The sequence below is a fragment of the Pantherophis guttatus genome, chromosome 1 (genome assembly GCF_059756535.1).
Source record: "Pantherophis guttatus breed Tessera chromosome 1, ASM5975653v1, whole genome shotgun sequence".
Taxonomy (NCBI): domain Eukaryota; kingdom Metazoa; phylum Chordata; class Lepidosauria; order Squamata; family Colubridae; genus Pantherophis; species Pantherophis guttatus.
The window spans coordinates 312697195-312716438 of NC_142063.1; the positions used below are offsets into that span (position 1 = coordinate 312697195).

A 19244-nucleotide genomic window follows, 5' to 3' on the forward strand; every position below is an offset into this window, starting at 1 on the left:
TTTTGTTCTAATTAAAAGAATGCTGCCCATTGCCTTAGGTGCCAAATGTAAAACAAATTACATTTTTTGTTCAGTTTAGGGAAATAAAGCTTTATAATCAAAATGTGGCAGAGTCCATTAATGTTATTTTAAGTTACAAATTTTCAGTAGGAACCAAAAGCTAAATAGAGCTTCTGGAAAGAGAGGATCAAGCATCCTTTGAGCCATCTTCAACAGAAAGTTACTGTTTCCAGCCATGACTATTCACACTTTTCATTTGCTCAGATCAGCTGTTTTTATAAGTATTTAACTACAATTTCCCAAGATGTCTGTGAAGTAAACTTTTGTTTATAGAATGGATTGGAAGTACTTATTCTTTAAAAAAATAAACCATCTCAAGCTCTCCAGGGTTAGGGTTGTAGATATATAGATCTGGCAAAACATCGACAAAGGTGGAATGGTTCAGTTGTACAATCTTTCCATATGTACCAGACCAATCTCTACTGTCTTCTTATTTAGAAACAGTAATAATGAAGACATCCATGCACTTTATCTCTCATATACATACACACACACATACATACAGGCGCGCACACGCACACACACACATTTTTTCCTAAGAATAAATGCTCATGCCTACCAAAATAAGGAGTACCTTCAACTAATTAGTCTTTAGCCCAATTCAATAGAAATTCAAACTGTTCTCAAGAAACCAAGCTCATGACCTTTTGTTAGTTTATTACTTTTGAGAGAGCATTAAATTATTTAAGGGACAGGTCCTAAATTCCTGTTTCCCCTTCTCTTTTGTTCACTGTGAGTGGAAGACCCGCTAACAAGGGTGGGGGGGGAATGAAAGAAAATACTGGTTTGATGCAAAAACATCCAGACTCAAGAGGGATAGGAAGTATTGGTTGGAGGGTTAAGGTGGGCTTCTTAGGCAGGGTGGTCTTTGGGGGGGGTTGGATTCGAGTATTGGCCCCGAGCTTTAGTAAAAAGAAGGAGTCGAGACAATACCACACTCTGAATCAAGGGAGAAGGGAAGGGTTCGCCTTTTACGGCTCACCCGCCTTTCTCTACCCAAATTCGCAGCCCGTTCCACCCCATCTCCAGCCAAGCTCACGTGGAAAGCTTTCTCGTCCAGAAGAGGCCGCCGGGCCAAAGCTCCTGAAGCTGAACAGCGCGGCTGAGGTTCAGTTTGATCTGGGCAAGGAGGTAGCTGGCCTCGGCTTCTAGCTTGTCGCCGTAGGGTAGCAGCTTATTGTACACCAGTTCCTTCTGTACGGCTGGAGGCGGTAGGGGTGGCGGTAAGGGAGGCGGCGGCTCGGCACCGACGCCGGCCTTAGCCATGGCCGCCTCCTTCCTGTCCCGTTGGATAACCGCCTGTCTCCCGCCGCCCCGAGGACTCGGCTTGCTGCCGCTGCGGCTTCTTTGCGTCGCCCGCCGGATCGGCCCCGGCTGTTGGCTAGCCCCGGCTACCGAACCCGACTGCCTCGAGCGTCTGTCACACAGCGGCTCCTGGTGACGAAGCAACAGAGCGAACGAACCAAGCAGCGCCGCCGACCTTGTCGCCGTCTCCCGCGGCTGCCGCCCAACACTGCTGGCAGAGCAGGCGGGCGACGCGGAGGTCACTTCCGCTGCGAGGGAGGGGGAGGAGACGAGGATGAGCTCCCTGGAAGGAGAACCGCGAGACTGAGGAGCCGCGAGGCCGGAGAGAGAGAGAGAGAGAGAGAGAGAAGGGGGCGGGGGCGCGAAGCCAAAGCGGCCGGCCCAGTCCTGAAGGCGGTCGGCGGCGCCTTCCCTTCCCCGCGCTCTCTCTGAGGAGGCAGCGGCTCTCGAGCTTCCCCCCCTCCCCCCCGCTCCAACGGACATAGCGGTCCTGGCGCATCCTTAGCGGCTGCGAGGGTGATGGTTTTAAAACGCCTTTCAACCGTGGAGATGAGCCTGGCCAAAGTACAGTGATAGGGAGGGATGGCGGGAGGAAAAACCTGGCTCCTAAGGAGATCGTAGGTATGACTCGCGGAGGGAGAGGCGAGAGAAAATTAGCCGCCTGGGGTGGGGTGACGCTTTTAAAAGGCAGGCAGCCAAATTAACTTCGCGTGGAGCAGGTAAACGAAGGCATCCCGAGGGCAGCAGGAGAAAGCAAGAGAAAGGAGGTGGATTGAACCGGTAGGAGGATGAATGCCGATTGGGGGAGAACTGAGAAGCTTCCAGGGGGGTGTTTATTGAGGGGGAAAATAAATAAAGCTTGACAGAAGCAGGAAATAAAGAGAGGGTGGAAGGCAAAGGGCAGAAAAAGGGGTTTGTAAGAAAGTGTTGAATAGAGGAAAGGGGCTTATTATATGAAGAGAGATGAGAAGGGAACCTAGGATTTGTGGATCAGAGAACTTGGATTAGGGATAATGAAGAAAAGGTGTACAGGTAGTCCTTGATTTACAACACTTCGTTTAGTGACCATTCAAAGTTGCAATGGCACTGAAAAATGTGACTTATGACTTTTTCAAAGTTATGACCTTTGCAGCAACCCCATGATCATGTGATCAAAATTCAGATGCTTGGCAACTGGTTCATATTTATGACCATTACTGTGTCCCAAGGTCATGTGATCACCTTTTGCGACCTTCTGACAGGCAAAGTCAATGGGGAAGCCAGATTCACTTAATAACTGTGTTACTAATTTAACAGCTACATGATTCACTTAATAACTGTGGCAAGAAAGTTTGTAAAGTGAGGCAAAATTCACTTAACAAATGTCTCACTTAACAACAGTAATTTTGAGCTCAATTGTGGTTGTAAGTCAAGGACTACCTGTACTGTAAACTTGTAGAGATTTGAAAGGAGAAAAGTATTTTGAAGTGGGTAGGGGCACTGTCACTAGGTAGCACCAGCCTGCCATTCTGTTTTTTGCCCCAAGATCCTGGGCCTGTCCTGCAATGCAAACCTAGGAAAAGGCACATTAGGTTTGAGGAGTGGCAGACAGATCCTATGTACTTTGAAATACCTTTTCCCCTTGAATTAAAGTGCTGCATAGCTTTAATACGTTGTAGGGTGGGGAACCTTCATGAGTATGGAATATGATTCACCCATTGCCCAATCCATAAATGTTTTGATATTTTATGGTGTTTTATGAATGTAGCAAATGTAACTTTGAATAAACTGTTTAAGCAGGATATCATTTTAACAGCCATCAACTTCTAGCAGGGGGACAGAGGTCGACCTCAAGGCACCTTGTTTGTGGGGTGCCGCAAGGGTCGGTCCTCTCGTCTCTCCTGTTCAACATTTACGTGAAGCAGCTAGGTGAGATGATCCGTGGTTTTGGGGTGCAGTGCCATCTGTACGCTGACGACACTCAGCTGTACATCTCCACCCCAGACCACCCCAATGATGCCCTTGAAGTGATGTCCCGGTGCCTGGAGGCCGTGCTTGTCTGGATGGGGAGGAACAGGCTCCGACTCATCCCCTCCAAGACCAAGTGGCTGTGGTTGCCGGCGTCCCGATATAGCCAGCTGGTGCCATCGCTGGCTATTGGGGGCGAGTCATTGCCCACAGAGAGGGCTCGCAACTTGGGCGTCCTCCTGGATGCATGGCTATCTTTAGAAGAGCATATGACGGCCGTGGCCAGGGGGCCTTTTTATCAGGTTCGCCTGATACGCCAGTTGCGCCCTTTTCTGGATCAGGACTCCTTATGCACGGTCACTCATGCCCTCGTTACTTCCCGCCTGGACTACTGTAATGCTCTCTACATGGGGCTCCCCTTGAGGAGCACCCGGAGGGTCCAACTGGTCCAGCATGCGGCCGCACGGGTGATTATGGGGGTGACATGGCACTCCCATGTAACACCTCTCCTGCGCGAGCTGCACTGGCTTCCTGTGGTCTTCTGGGTGCGCTTCAAGGTTTTGGTTCTCACCTTTAAAGCGCTCCATGGCTTAGGGCCTGGATATCTACGAGACCACCTTCTGCCACCGATAACCTCCCACCGGCCAATACACTCCCACAGAGAGGGTCTCCTCAGGGTGCCGTTGGTCAAGCAATGTCGACTGGCGACCCCCAGGGTGGAGAGCCTTCTCTGTGGGGGAAGCCGCCCTCTGGAATGAACTACCCCCAGGGATACGACTGATCCTGGACCTCCGTACTTTCCGCCAGGCTCTGAAGACCTTCTTGTTTCAACGAGCTGGGCTGGCTTAAAATTTTAATTGATTAATTTTATGGGTAAGGGTTTTAAAATTGGGAGCCAAACTGATTTAATTTTTTTTTTATTATTTTAATTTTCATACTGTATGTATTTTAACCCTGGCTGTTTACTGCCCAGAGTCCTTCGGGAGAAGAGCGGTATAAAAATTTAATAAATAAATAAATAAATAGTTAACACTAAACCATGATTTGTTGAATAAGACACTATTGGTCATATTCAGGCCACACATTGAGATGAAGCATGAGTTAGTGTTAAGCTAAGCCAACCTATACAACAATCTGAGCATGAAATACAAATATTTTTTCTTTTGCTTCCATTGAATCCAATTGATTTATAAAAGATGCTATCTTATTAGTTGGGTTTACACAATTGGTTATTACTGGATCCCAGTCACCTGATTATGTGCCATCAAATTTGTGTTCATTGTAAGCGACTGCATATCTCAGGATGTTCTGTCCCCATCTTGTTCCTTCTGATCACAAGAAAACTGATAGAAATGAAAGAATGGTGGTACATTATTGTGGTGGGTTGATCACAGATTCATTCTTATAATGGTAAATCCTATTGTTTTCAAATGTTTGTTTACTTGTAGAAAAATAAAGGCAAACTTTAAGCTCTATGAATTCATAAATGGTAATTATGTTGCATACGCTAGAAATTGTATGGGCAATAAAAAGTCTGTGATTCATTAGGACAAAAGGTGAAGGTCTAGTTCAGTGATGGCGAACCTTTTCGACACCAAGCGCACATCTGGGCCGCAACCCGGAAGAGGAGCTGCCCAGGGCCCATGCACACATCCGAAAATGAACTTCCTGTTTCAGCCAGCTACCCTTCTGGGTTTTTGGTACACATGAATGCATGACAATCAGCTGGCCGGCGCGCATGCTCACACAAGAAAACGGAAGACCAGCTCTTCCAGTTTCCAGCACTGCCACATGCAAAAAGGCCAGCTGATCGTCACGTACTCATGTGCGTCAGAAACCCGTAAGAGGAACGGGCGATGCCACACGTGCCAGGCGACATGGCTCCACGTGCCACTTCGGGTATGCGTGCCATAGGTTCGCCATCACGGGTCTAGTTTGACCACAGTCCTTCCTGCATTTCTTTTGTTCTACAACTGGCTATTTTCCATCCCAAGAGTTAGAAGCACATTAACTAATATTAGTAATTGCATATTAAATTGCTGATTTAAAAATAGGCTGAGAAGAAATTACATTTCTTCCCTCCTAGGAAAAAGATCTGCTTTCCCCCCACCCACCACCACCACAGAACAAAAAGATCAAAGCACTTTTTTCATCTCCCTTCCAAAAAGTAGCCTTATTACTACCATCATTTGACATGTGTTGAAGGAAGAAAAATCTCGTCTCTGACAATATTTGCATGACATTAGTAATTTGCATTACTATTAGATTTTTATTATGCTTATTAAAATATATTTTGGTCATCTCAAGGCATCAAGCATACCTAATACCTTTCCTCCAATTTTCTCCACAACAACCTGTGAGGTGGGTTTTGCTGAAGGTGAGTGGCCCAAAGTCACCCAACCAGATGCTTTATGATTCAGTATATAATTGGGGCTTTAAAATATTTATTTAAAACTGTATATGGCTGCCTTATATGCAATCAACCTAGGCAACCCACAAAAGATCAGCAATAATCATATCACCCATACAAGAAACATTATGCTTCTCACCATAGCACCATAACATCCATCTGTTCTAAATATATAGACCACAAGATGATGTTCCCCCATTTCAATTTTTTAAAAAGATTGGAGAGATTTTAAAAATTGGAGAGATTGGTGCTGATGTGATTGTCTGGATTTGTTTTTTCATTTTGTCTCTCATAGTTGAGGTCTACCTATGATGTCAATTACAGGCCTCTCTCATCTTTTTAAGCGGGAGAACTTGCACAATTGATGGCTGACTAAATACTTTTTTACCCCACTGTATATAGAACATCAGTTTATCGTGTATGTTGATAATAATGATGGGTGGTTATCTCCAACTATCTCTTAAATATTATTAACTGATATTCTCTTCCAAAACCACCTAGTAATCAGGCAACAGCTGCAACCTAATATAATAGTAAAATAACAGTAACAAATAAAATTCAAATTCCTGGTTTAGTTCTACTTACAAAATATTTTTTCATAACATAAATTATTGTTATTTGAAGCAAAAAACACTTTGGATGACAAGTGAAATACAGAAAAGAAAACTTTCTGTATTTTCACAGACAGCATTTAAACACAATCCTGTAAAACAAGGTAGATAAAAATCGATTATTATTTTTTTTAATTAATGGATTTTTTTTTAATTTAAATCAGATTTTTTTATCAAATTTATTTTAATAAAATACTTTTGGAGTAAAAATTTATATAAAAGGAGCTTAGTTATGTAGCATGAGACTGTATATTCTGCAATATTGGGACTGTTGGTGAGTCAACAGCGGATCAGAGGAGGAGCTGCTGCAGGACAGAGTTGACAGTTGCTCTTTAAAAATTATGATTTAAATCAAGCCTTTTTACTAGTGATTTAAATCATGATTTAAATCGACTTGATTTAAATCAAATCCACCATGGTGTAAAATCTGTTATTTTATACAATAGATATTTGTTTCCAAAGCCTGTTATTGACTTAGCCCTAGCACCTGCTGGCTGGACACTATAAAAGATTATGACACCAAGATGACCATGGCGGAGCTGAAGGAGGCAATGTGAGACAGAAGAACATGGAGAATCTTGATCCATGGAGCGGCCAAGGGTTAGACACAGCTGATGATGACAATGAATATTGACTTGATTGACATATGTGAAAATACAGGTTTTATTCTCAGTTTCTGGTGAGATTTTGACGTATTAGCGTACAGAGTATCTATAGGAATAGGCAGTCTTGTTAGACTAATGTATCAAAAGCACATTCAGTCACCTTTCAAGATTTTCCTATTATCCTCAATTATTAATTCTATTAAAGTCTCTGGCTTTCTAGAATTGAGAAACACTCTAGTCACTTGAAAACATCATACCTGATTACCTTCTCACACCGAGAAGAACCAAAAGGTTTCTCTGGTTTTTAAATGACCAGGGAGATGAAAGTTTGAATTATGTACATGGAATATTATCCAAAAGTACTCACTGTTTACTCATTATATCTGCAAAATCATCCAACCATCAATGAATCATACAGGCCATTCTGCTGCCTAAGTTATTAGGACTAGAGAAATTATTTTGAGGTTATTCATTAAAAAGTTAGGTTAAGTTAGCTGGGAATCCAGAATCTTAAAAAAGAATTACAATGGCTTGAGATATGAAATGATTGAAATTGTGCTACAACTTCATCAGGAGAGCCACAAGTTCCCAAATATCTACTTGAGCTACCCATCACTAACATATATTGTTTATTCACATCAGGTGCTATACTTGCCCAGGTGGAATTCAATGTATGCATATGATCAGAATACCAGAAAGGGTAGAAATCCTGACATTGTTCAGAGGCTATAAGGATTAAGACTGGTCCTACACTTATTTTTAACTGGTTCACAATTATATTTCAATTGATCCCCGGGTATAGTCTCCTCCACTCCTACCTTTTTATTTTTAACTGGTTCACAGTTCATATAAACTGTTACCCAGCGTATGCTTTCCTCCACTCCTAACTCTGTTTATTGGCTGGTCCACAGCGTTGCTTTCACTGTTTTCCAGCTCATGCTTACCTCCACTCCTAACTCTTATTTTAATTTTTAACTAATTCCAAGCTTTGTTTCAACTGTTTTCTAATATAATACCTTCCTCCACTCCTACCATATTTATTAACCTGGAGCAAAACTCTACTTTAGCTAATTTCCAAAATCATATTTCACATTACTCCTAGTTTCACATATTTAATTGATTAATAACATTTTGTTTTAAATATTATCTTGCTTGCATTTTGCTCTCTTCCAACTTCTCTTATTCAATCTGTTAGCTTCAAATTATTTCACAATGTATTACCCATATTGTTTTTCCATTTATTCTCCTCTTCTTAAAAACTTCCAGTGATGAAGCACCCACAACTTCTTTTTCTCTTTCTCTTTCTCTCTCTGCTCTACTGGTTACTCTAGATCAGGGGTGTCAAACACATGTCATCATGGTATTGTCTCGTGATGTATTGTGACTTTTCCCTCCCTTCACTAAAATGGGCATGATGTATTTGGCCTACGAGCCATGAGTTTGACAACCCTGCTCTAGATGGAGTAGCACTTAAAAAGTAGATCTGTAGGTTGGAGCCCTTCTTAAAGCAATCATTGGATAGACATGCAAAGAATATTACTTTGAAGATCTTCGTCCAGATCTTTGGTTGATATGCCATTTATAGTCTTTTTGGGGAAGGAGGTTCTGGTTACAATGTCTCACACTTTTATTACCTCTTGATTAGATTACTAAAGAGCATGTTGCATGGGTATCCTTTGAAGTCTACACAGAAACCGCAGTTCATATAAAATGTAACAGCCCAGGTATGTAAAAGTCACTTCTTACATATACCACAAATGTTGCCGGTGCTGCATTTGTTGCTGAATAATTCAGAGTGATGATTTTCACCTGCAAAGTTTGGAATAGGAAAACTAGGAGTTTTCACAATAACTGAAATGGCTATTTCAACGGTCTATCATTGATGTGAGACCTGCATTTTTGTTTCTAAAAAAGGAAATAATTGAAAAATTTTACTTTCTAACATGTTTCTTTAATTGAGCCAGAAAGACAATACTTTTATAACAAACATTTATAGGCTATGAATCAGAGCTAAATCCATCTGTTCAGTTTTTGCAACATTTTAGTTGTCATTGAACGTGAAAAGGGCACAGTCGGTTCCTGACTCACATAATGGGTACTTTAATATCTTGAGTCTAAAATTCTATTTGCACAGCTTGTAACACTAACTTTTTCTTTCTTGTTAAGTGGGAGGAATACTGACTGAGAGTATTCAAAACAGCACCATTACCACCTGTCATTTCCTGGTTCTCAGCTGGAGAACAAATGAAGAGGTTCAAATTTTAAAACTGAAAGAAATACATTTGCTCCATTGAAGAGAATTGCTACTGCTGTGGTTATCAACTGCAAACTGCTGACGCACTTTTGTACCCCACAGACTTCTGTTTTAAATCAACTAACACCAGCATCATCAGTTTTTAAGTATGGGCAATGTGTTTTTTTGCCTGAGATAATCAAAGTTAAATAAAAGTGTCTTGAGAGAACACTAAACCATAACATTTGTTTGTTTTTAATTTATTGTATGGTGGTAATTTTATATTATTTATAATTTATGGCATAAGAATTAAGCATGAACCAGCTGTTATGTTTGCCATAGTTTGATTTGATGTAAATTTAGTTGCACATTAGACATCTGTAATACTAAATTCCAAATTCAGAGAAGAAATGGAGAGAAGCAAATATGCTGTTTGGGGGAATATCTCTACAATGACAATTAGAAATTAGACTGGCATATTTTCATCACTTGAGATGATCTTATAATCACTTCTGTCCAATGAGACGTGGCCTAATATTAACTGGACAATAAGGACTAAAATGTAGATTAAGTGTTTTTCTGCTTAGACTGGTCTATCAGGGCAACCTGGTGTACCCAAATATGGGACGGAGCATACTGCTTTGACCTTTCAGCCCCAATCCAGGAGCCTTCGCAGGCAGTCGCTTTCATGACAAACCTTTATTTCTTTGTCAGTAAATATAAATTCAGCGCAAATGTAGATTGTTGAAAAAGATAAAAGAAATTAATATACTAATAAATGTGTTATAAGTTGCTGAAAGACTATGCGTTAAAAATATGTCTATGCATTGGCAGTTTTAGAAAAAAATTGTGGAGAATTTTCCTTCGTTTCTGTAAATTAGATATAGTATATGCTCTTTGAATGTTTGACTCATCATCCAATGAAAGTGACTGTCTTAAGTGAAACCTGATTGTGATGTGAATCTATCCAGCAAAATTGAACTGAAAAGCCTGCTTGGGGAAAAAAAAGGCTCCTCAGAATCCTGAATTGTTAATTACAGCTTCTTTTGCTGTCAGAAACAGTTGGTTGTTACTGAAAATGCATTAAATTGATTCATGCTTCTGGTTGATGTAATTGATGGCAAACCATCACCTTCAAATTTCAAGTCAAGGACAACCCACACACTTCCCTGTTGCTTAAATTCTTTCATGCTGTCCTGGGCAGCCACATGGTTGCCATTATTGGATGAAAAGGGCAAGAATTAATTCCCCTGTTTCCTAGGAAACAACAGTGACTACTACGTGTCAGTTGAAGTGATTTTAAATAAGTCCTGTTTAGCCTGTGACAATATAATCTACAGCTTTTACACTTTTTCCCTTAATTTTACCTCTTTTTTTAGTCAAGAAAATTTTTTCCCCAAAAACTGAAAAGGAGAATTAAAGTCAAGAAGAGACATTATGTCTACTTATTTTAAACCTTTTTGTTTCTGTTAGATGCATTTGAAATGAGTTTTAAAATATTTGAATATTTTAAAATATTTTAATGTTTTAAAATAATTGTTCTAATAAAAGATTATTCATAATTAATTAAACCCCAGATTCTAGAGTGATTTTGCCCCCCTTTATACCATGCACTTTGTGGGAAGGAGGGAGGAAAGCCTGTTTTTTTGTTTGTATTTTTGAGTTATTTTAACATGTATATTGCCCAGAATTGTGATGGAGTCAGGCAGCCTTATAAGTTTAATAAATAAAGCTAAACCAAGCAGAAAGAATTGAGAGGTGAAAGGGAATAGACATTACAGAACAGAATCAAATTTTAGAAAAATGCCATTTGTAATGAGAAAAGATAAGACTAGAGATAGAATACCTTGTTTCTATATGTAGCTATCTTCTGTAGTAAGCCAATAAAGCTGATTTTGTATCTTCTAGGTAAAAAGGTATATTCGATTTAGTTCTGATCATAAGAAGAAAGTTCTCTAAATTTAGTCTGTTCAAGACTGTGTGTAAGCTTGGTCTAGGAAAAAAGAGGCTTGCTGGTTCTAGTATGTTTTGGCTACCCTGAGCACTACAGTACAATATATGTGCATCTGAATAAGAATAGGTAACTTTTGCTGAAAACTGCCTAACACTGAACTCTTTATCGACGAGAGAAGTAGAGGAGCATATGGCAATAGCCATAAAATAGCCACAAAATCTTTATTGTTAGAAATTAGATCAATATCTATCATTTTAACTGCCTATCAAAACCTTTCCTATCAAAATCCTTCCTATTGACACGTGTCCTAACACAGTATTTCAAATACCAATCTATGCTAATGGTGATTTATTTCAGTTATTACATGGTACTGCTGTAGAATATTATTGAAAGTAATTGCCTTCCATCACCGCTTGCTGCTCCTTAATTGTTTCTTCCTCAGCACCACCAGACTTTAAAAAATACAGAGCAAACCTCCATCCAGAAATTGAATAGAAGGTGTGGATAAGATCTGTTAGTATACAGTACATCTTTGAGCATTCTCTCACACCTCAGCTGTATGGGCCAGGAGGCTTCTGCAGGGCATTATTTTCTACTCAGAAAGATAGAGGAGAGCCTTACCCTGTATTTTGTTGAAGAAGAAACTGGATATCTAATAAAGTTATTGACTGGATATCTAGTAAAGTTTGCAAAGTACAATCCTCTAAGTGCCTTTGAGACACCAGTATGCCTGAAATTCTCTTTGCATGCTAGTTATTTGTTCTGCTTTGCTTCTAATTTTATCTAAGACCTTCTGTTTCTTCTCAATGTAACACTTTGTCCTCTGAAACATTGTCTAGATGTTAATTTAACTGAGGATATTGTCTGATTTAAAGAAATGTAAGTTATAATTATCTGTTAATTTTTCAATCTTTATTAATTTGCATATGCAAACATGTTTAGAATTTTAAAAATTGTATATTTCATTTTTAGAGGATACATGTTTGATTATAATATATGCCCTTTTGGAAAAAGCATTTCTTAAGTGAGATAATAGGAAATACTCTTCTAAACTGTAATTGCTGCCCTATTTTATAATGTTTATTAAAAGTTCAAAATCTTTGAAATTAATTGAAGGTGTTTTATGTTAAATAATCTAAAGAATTTGATTAAGAAAACATTACAGTCCCACTTTTTATTTCCATCTTTGCCAAGAATGAGGCAACTTTAGTGGAGTACAAGTGAAGTTAAAAATGAAGATTGTTCTTTGTTAAAATTAGACTTCTTCTAAATGAACAATTGTTTGAATTAAATATTTGGGGGGGCCAAAAGATACTGCTTAGAGCAGGGCTGTCAAACTCATGGCCCACGGATCAGATGCGTCATGCACTGGCCACGCCCATGCTCAGTTTAGCAAAGGGGGGAAACGTCGTGATATGTCACGTGACAATACAAGTTTGACATCCCTGGTTTAGAGGAATAATAGTGTAAGAAACTGGAATTTTAAAAAAAATACTCTTAATTGTGTTTGATAAAATCTCTTTATCACTGACCAAAGTCTTATGAGGACCCAGATTGTTGGGGGCAATATGCTGACTCTGTAAACTGCTTAGAGAGGGCTGTGAAGCTCTGTGAAGTGGTATATAAGTCTAAATGCTATTGCTTATGCACAACAGCTAAAACATGCACAGTGTACAGATAACTTCTACCATAGTATTATGATAATGTTTATATCTTCAAACTCTTAGTGATTTGATAAAATTACTAGCAGGATGGTATAAAAGAAGAAACAGAACTGTCCCCATGAATGTTTCAGATTTTGCTATAATCAGATTTTACCAGAATGTTTCAGATTTTACCTGCTAATTTATATGTGATTGGCAATTTGGTTTTGCTGGCTGGGAAATTAACATTTTTATGAAAAAAAACTACTATTCATCAGTGATTGGTGAGATTTAATTGATTGGGTTGTTTGGGAAGTAGGTATCTAGGTGGTTTCCAAAATGGACTTTTGTCTAGAACATGATTTCTATAATTCCTATTGACTCAAAGATTTCCAATAATGTGTAGCTGGTGTAGATTTTAATTTTAGTTAATTCCAAGTTACTTTCAAAATACACAAATTTTTGCCCTGCTAATAGAACAACATTCCTATAGATTAATCAGTGGAACAGTTTGCCTCCAGAAGTTGTGAATGCTCCAACAATGGAAGTTTTAAAGAAGAGATTGGACAAACAATTGTCTGAAATGGTATAGGGTTTCCTGCCTAAGCAGGAGGTTGGACTAGAAGACCTCCAAGGTCCCTTCCAACTCTGTTAAATTTCTTTTGTATTTCTATTCTATTTTTATGTTTCGTCTTTTTTCCCATCATATCTCCTAGTTACACATCACCTGGGAATTTGTTTTGACTGACATTGGCTGCTAAATGGTTCATACAGGTATAACTTTAGAGAAAGATACCATTCTTAGTCTCATCTCTCTATCACATTCTACTGTTAATACACCATGTGAATTCTGGTCCTTCTGTCCCAGGTTTTATACTGTAGGAATACCTTATAAATCTCCCCCATGAAGGTTTTCTACGTTTTATATATTATAATATAATATAAAAGCATAGAAAGCTTTTATACACACTAGGCCTTGATCCAACCCTTCAAATTTTTGAGGATTTACACATGATAATACATAAAAAGATAGTACATGTATTAAACGTCCAATTTAATATGTAGCATTCAAAAGGGGAAAGTGGAGAAGGAATGCAAGCACTGCAAAGTGCACGGGGATCTCAATTGTTCTTAGTTCGAGTGATTATTTCACTTCCTTAACCCAAATTCTGAAAAGAGTTTAAGGAAGGGAACAGGCTACATCGATCCAAGCCCTTTAAAGTTCCCTCCCTACCCCCTTTAAAAAAAAAAGGGTGGATTGAGCCTATCGAATTGGCTGGGATTAGCCTGTTGGGCTATCGCCCTCTAATGAATCTTGAGCCTTGCGAGTACCCGTCGCAGCCTCTGCTGGCTGAGTTTCTGCGTTAGACTGATCAGCGCTTGCTCGCTCTCACTCCTTCTCTACCCTGAGTGACTCTTCTTTCCCTGCAACCATTATGTCCCGGATCCTCAAATCGGTGGATTACGAGGTATTTGGCCGGGTTCAAGGTGAGCAGCGGAGAAAGTTGCGAAGGCTAAATATTAGGAAAGGGGCCGTGGGGAAGAGAACCGCGCTGGCAAAAATAGCTTCAGAGCGCACGAACTGCCCTCTCGGGTTACAAAGAAAAGCTGGCAAGGAGAACCGTTTATATAAAGCGAATTTAATTGCCAGATCATGCCGGCCGTGCTGGCTCAAAACAGTTCTGTGCTCAGTTAGTCTTAAAAGTGAATTGAAGAGCCGGCAAGGGTCTTAGTGTTAATAATACACGTGCGCGGCAAGTGCAGGAAGGGGCACTCATTGTTTCCATGCCCCCAGATCCACTAATGCTGCCGCAGTTACAAGTTACCATTACCTCCTATGCTACCTTCGCAGGAGAGCTGTTCAACTGCTCACTGGGATTAGCACTTGTTTTAAAAACTGGGGAGATAAAATTTCATTTTAAACTGGCAGTGAAAGATTACATTATTAAATCCTCCTTCATGTCAAAACTAATCATCAGAGAGAACAGACTTTTTTCTTAATACATTTTATACACAAGGGATTTATCCACATCTGCCATCTTTCAAAACTGCACAAACACACTTCTGTGAAATACAAAGGTGTAGTAGGAAACAGCAGCAACTTTGACCAATATATGTATTCTCTCTTCAGGGAAGGCATGGTAAACATCATATTTGAGCCCTGATTATGGATGATGACTGTGAGCGTGTCCTCAATGCTTTGGCCACATATTTTCAGGGATAGTTCAATATTCTGCTTGTTTTCATAGAACTCCTCCTCAGCTCAAAACCAGTCTTTCTGGGTAAAATGATTGTAGATTTGTCGCTAAAATGACTGCACATGCAAATAAACCAGGAAAGAAAAAAGAAATGGTTATTTATATAAACCAGCCTACATCTCTTTCTCTCTAAAAGAACCAAGTGTGGCTTTGCCCACCAAAATATGGCCCTCTCAGATGTAGAGAGCAGACAGTTAAAACCATAATTATAAAAATAGAATTAAAAATGCAATATCCTCAATTTAAAACAAAAGAGTTAAAATATATGACAACTAATTTAAAACAAAGAGCGGAGGATTAAAATTGAGTGCAATAATAGAACCATAATAAAATAATAAAATATTTTCCTGGTAGGAAAATAATATAAAAATAGACACCAACTGGGCTTCCATGTAGGACATACCACAGTTAGGAATTCAGCACTGTAAAAACATGACAGTACATAACTTAGTTCCACATCTAAAAGATGTGGAATGGAGAGTACTTCTCTACCGTACGTGTAAATAAAAGCTATACTTCTCTGTACATACATCAGTATTTCTGAATTGCTATACTATTTGGATGAATCTTGTAAAATGATATGCACTCTCTCTTTGTATATGATGAATCTATATACCGTATTTTTCGCTCCATAAGAGGGACTTCCCCCCCTCCCCCAAAAAAGGTGGACGGTGCCAGTCCTTTGGTGAATAGCAGCTAGGCCAAGGCGGCAGGTCCTTTTACAGTGCTTGAACTCTGCCTCTTCTGTCTTTGTCATTGCCCGCCTCTTCTGTCTGTTTTCCGCAGTGCAGGAGTCAATAGGCAGAGCTGGCATATGAAAGGACACCTATCTGTGGTCTGCCTGATATTTTTTGTCTTGTTTTCCTCCTCTAAACCTAGGTGCGTCTTATGGTCCAGTGCGACTTATGGAGCGAAAAATATGGTATATTGTTATACTGCAAAGTCCATGTTGTTGGTATTACAAAATCGATGTTGTGTGGCTTTCACACCCTTGGTGCTTTAGCCATTGTCAACTCTCAACACAACAGAAAATGATTCTTTTCTTTGTTTCCCAAAAGGTGTTACTTTTAATCACTTTTCATTTTACCAAACCTCCTATCAAAATAAAAATTGTCTGGAAATCTTTGATTGGTTGTTATAATGCTGTTTTATAAATACAAATGAAATGATGTTCCATTGAGCATATATTTATAGTTTTATTTTCTTTGCATTCTTCTTTCTCAGGGGTTTGTTTCAGAATGGTAAGGGACCATGAAGTATATCATCTTTGCATCACTTCTCTGTAACTTTTTTGAGAGTAAAATAGAAAGCCTGAGCAGAGACTTCAGAAATCTGCAATGCCAAGTTTCTGTGTTAATCTGGAGAGTTAAGTATCATATAATTATAATGTGTACTTTAGTGGAAATCCTTTTACAGTAGAATCCTGATTTTATGACCATTAGTTATATAAATATCCTATTTTTAGTATTTTACTTAGCCACATAAGAAAAAAGGTACCTGTGGACAAATGTAAGCATTGTACAAGGGTCCCAAGATACATGGAAATCTTGCATTTCCCATTATCCATATTTAAGATTGTGCAACCTGGAAACATGGGAAAGCCCATCTTTCACAATAATCAAGAAATACAAGGGGACTTTGTTCACTTTCCAAAGCAAAGTAGAGATTGTTGAAAGGTTTGGAAAGGTGAAACATTATTAGTAGTATTAGCAGAAACAGTATTAGCAGAGGTGTTTCGAATTGGGATATCTACAATTTTACAACCAAAGGTTAAAAAAAGACACCTTCTTACATTTTCAGCAATGGGAAGTGGAAATGAAAAAGGCAATGGGAAACAATGAAATATGAAAAAAAAATCAGCATTATAAAATACTGTCTATGCAAGGTTTTTTCCCAGTGAGTAGTCTTGGTGAACAAGTGTCAAGCCCATTTCTGTGTGAAGAAGCCTTGGAAATGAACAAGAAATTAAATGGTAATCCTGACTTTAACTGAGGAAGGTTAACACAAATCAGGTTTCTCCATGGGATTCATCATTTTGGCATTCATTATGTAAAATTTATGAGCTGATCAGACAGATACTCAGTGCCTGAGACAGAAATTCACAGATTTCAAAAATGAGAACTTTAATGCTGAAAATATTTATAACACTGTTATTTCTGGGCCCTTCCACTCTGAAGTATGTAGTGCATTATAAATTGCTTTGCAGTGGCTACAAGATTGACAGGACTGAGATGTTGTACTGTTCCTGCAGGATTTGGCTGCAAAAAAGATAACTAATTCTCTCAAAAAAAATTATTTCAGAACATTATTTTAAAAAATGCAGTATAACCATCTGAATGGACATAATCCAAATTCTTTTGGGCACAGAGTGCAGATTATACAGTTATTTGGTTCTCAGTTAAAAAAATAAATCCAGATGAGAATATTTGTTCAGTGTATGAATTTTTTCTCTCCTACCATAGAAGCATCCTTTATGCCTTATCTTGAAACTGTAAGTGCCACTGCCAGGCTCAGAACAAACTTATCTTAAAGCCTGGCACTTATTGTATCTTGAAGCAAGTACAAACCATAGCTCAGATCCTAAACTTCATAACAACATTTGCAGCATTCATGTGAAATGCTTCATTAGAGGACTTTGATTGGGGCAGAGCGTCTCGAGAAATTAAGAGCATAGTTGCAAATGACTTGTCATATTCTTGATGGCCTAAACTGAATAACATTTATAGTAGTTATCTGTGCTGTGCTACACACAAACCTTTTTTTTAAGCAGACACATTTCTAAGCAGTTACGAGATGGGGCGAGGCTGTGTATTAATTAATTAGAGGGGTTTTTTTCCTTACTTGCTTCAGTTTTTCTTCAGAAATTTGTATAAGTAAAAAGTTGAGGTTTTATGTTATTACCTTATTCTACTGTATCAAAAGAACTTGGAAGTCAATGTTTTTCTTTTTCTTTTCCTTTTTGCCCTACACTTTTCTCTCTTTCCTTTTTCCTCCCTTATTTTCCCATTATCTTTATTTTTCTTTGTATTTTTGTATTTTATATTTTGATAAATTAATAAAATATTTGAATACAGCATTATAGGGCTGAAAAGGATGTCGGAGGTCTTATCCAATACCTTGCCCAAGGCAGAAGTCTTTATACCATCCTGGACAAATGATTATCCAATCTTTTCTTGAAAACATGAAGTGATAAGGCACCTGATCCTGAGAGGCAAACTGCTCCATTGATTAATAGCTCTCACTGTCAAGAATTCTTCCTTATTTCCAGGTTGAATCTTCCTCTGACAAGCTTTCACTCATTGCTTTTTGTCCTTCTTTCAGGTGCTATGGAGAATAAATTGATGCCCTCTTCCTTGTGACACCCCTTCAAATATTGGAAGACTGCTATCATATCTCCCCAAACCTTCTCTTCATTAAGACTGCCCATATCTACTTCCCTTAGCTGTTTATTGTATAATTTAGCCTCCAGGCCCCTTATCATCTTTGTGGCTGTTCTCTGCATTCTTTCTAGTGCCTCAGCATCTTTTTTGTATCATTATTGGAAGAGGGAAACCTCATTTTGCAGTAGTTCTTCCTTCAGGACAAATCCCAGACCATGTTGGTTGACAGAGATCATGGAGCAATAAACTTCAGCTTTAGGATGGTACTTCGGGCACTACCTTCTCTTGCCTCCTTTTTAATATATACAATACATGAAGCCACTGGGCAATATCATCTGCTGATACTGAGTGAAGTATCTCCAATACATTTATGATTCATCATTGAATATCTCTTATCTCCCAGCCTTCCAAGTAAAGCTGTTGATATTCTTTCAGGTGTGCAGAGGCTGCAAGAAAAAAACAAGTTGAGGCTTAACCCTGCAAAGATGAAGTAGCTATGGGCTTTAGGTCCTCCAGATCCAGGAATTGGAATGTTTCTATCATTGAATCTTGGTGGGCAAGCTGGGAGTCCTTCTAGATTCTTAGCTCCTGCTCAAAGAGCAAATGGCACTGTTGCCAGAGGGGCCTTTGCACAATTGAATTTTATCTTCCAGTTGCAGATAAAAGGGGATTTGTTCAGGGTCACTTTTGTCTTAGTCACTTCCTGATTGAATTAATGTAATGAGGCCTTGAAGATTATCTGGAATCTTTAGTTTGTCCAGAATGCAGCAGTTCAAGTCATTATGGGTACAGGCCATTAAACTCATATGATTACTCCATGATCTACATTGGCTCCCAG

The 19244-nt window shown here is 39.0% G+C and overlaps 2 protein-coding genes, 1 long non-coding RNA gene and 1 pseudogene across 10 annotated transcripts in view; 3 read left to right on the top strand and 1 right to left on the bottom strand.

The window, feature by feature from the left end:
- The window catches only part of PSME4 (proteasome activator subunit 4), a 101461-nt gene extending 99995 nt beyond the window's left edge, over positions 1-1466 (bottom strand). For all 4 annotated transcript variants that reach the window (XM_087883289.1, XM_087883290.1, XM_034427379.3 and 1 more), the window contains exon 1: positions 1100-1466. In XM_087883289.1, the coding sequence (XP_087739415.1) occupies positions 1100-1326 (227 nt within the window). In that variant the 5' untranslated portion in view covers positions 1327-1466. The remainder of the gene's footprint in view (positions 1-1099) is intronic.
- A 427-nt stretch (positions 1467-1893) lies between these two features.
- On the top strand, positions 1894-9230 carry LOC117671510 (uncharacterized). Of its 3 annotated transcripts, none has more exons than XR_015731566.1 (3): positions 1894-1986; positions 8584-8662; positions 9105-9230. It is a non-coding gene; the product is annotated as an uncharacterized LOC117671510 (long non-coding RNA). The 3 variants fall into 3 exon arrangements; XR_015731568.1 differs by lacking the exon at positions 1894-1986 and adding an exon at positions 2127-2145; XR_015731567.1 differs by lacking the exon at positions 1894-1986 and adding an exon at positions 6803-6933.
- Positions 9231-14108: 4878 nt separating this feature from the next.
- The window catches only part of ACYP2 (acylphosphatase 2), a 55348-nt gene continuing 50212 nt past the window's right edge, over positions 14109-19244 (top strand). For all 3 annotated transcript variants that reach the window (XM_087888398.1, XM_034427373.3, XM_034427374.3), the window contains exons 1-2: positions 14109-14256; positions 16251-16267. In XM_087888398.1, coding sequence (XP_087744524.1) covers positions 14205-14256; positions 16251-16267 — 69 coding nt within the window. In that variant the 5' untranslated portion in view covers positions 14109-14204. The remainder of the gene's footprint in view (positions 14257-16250; positions 16268-19244) is intronic.
- On the top strand, positions 16278-18339 carry LOC148116934 (uncharacterized; annotated as a pseudogene).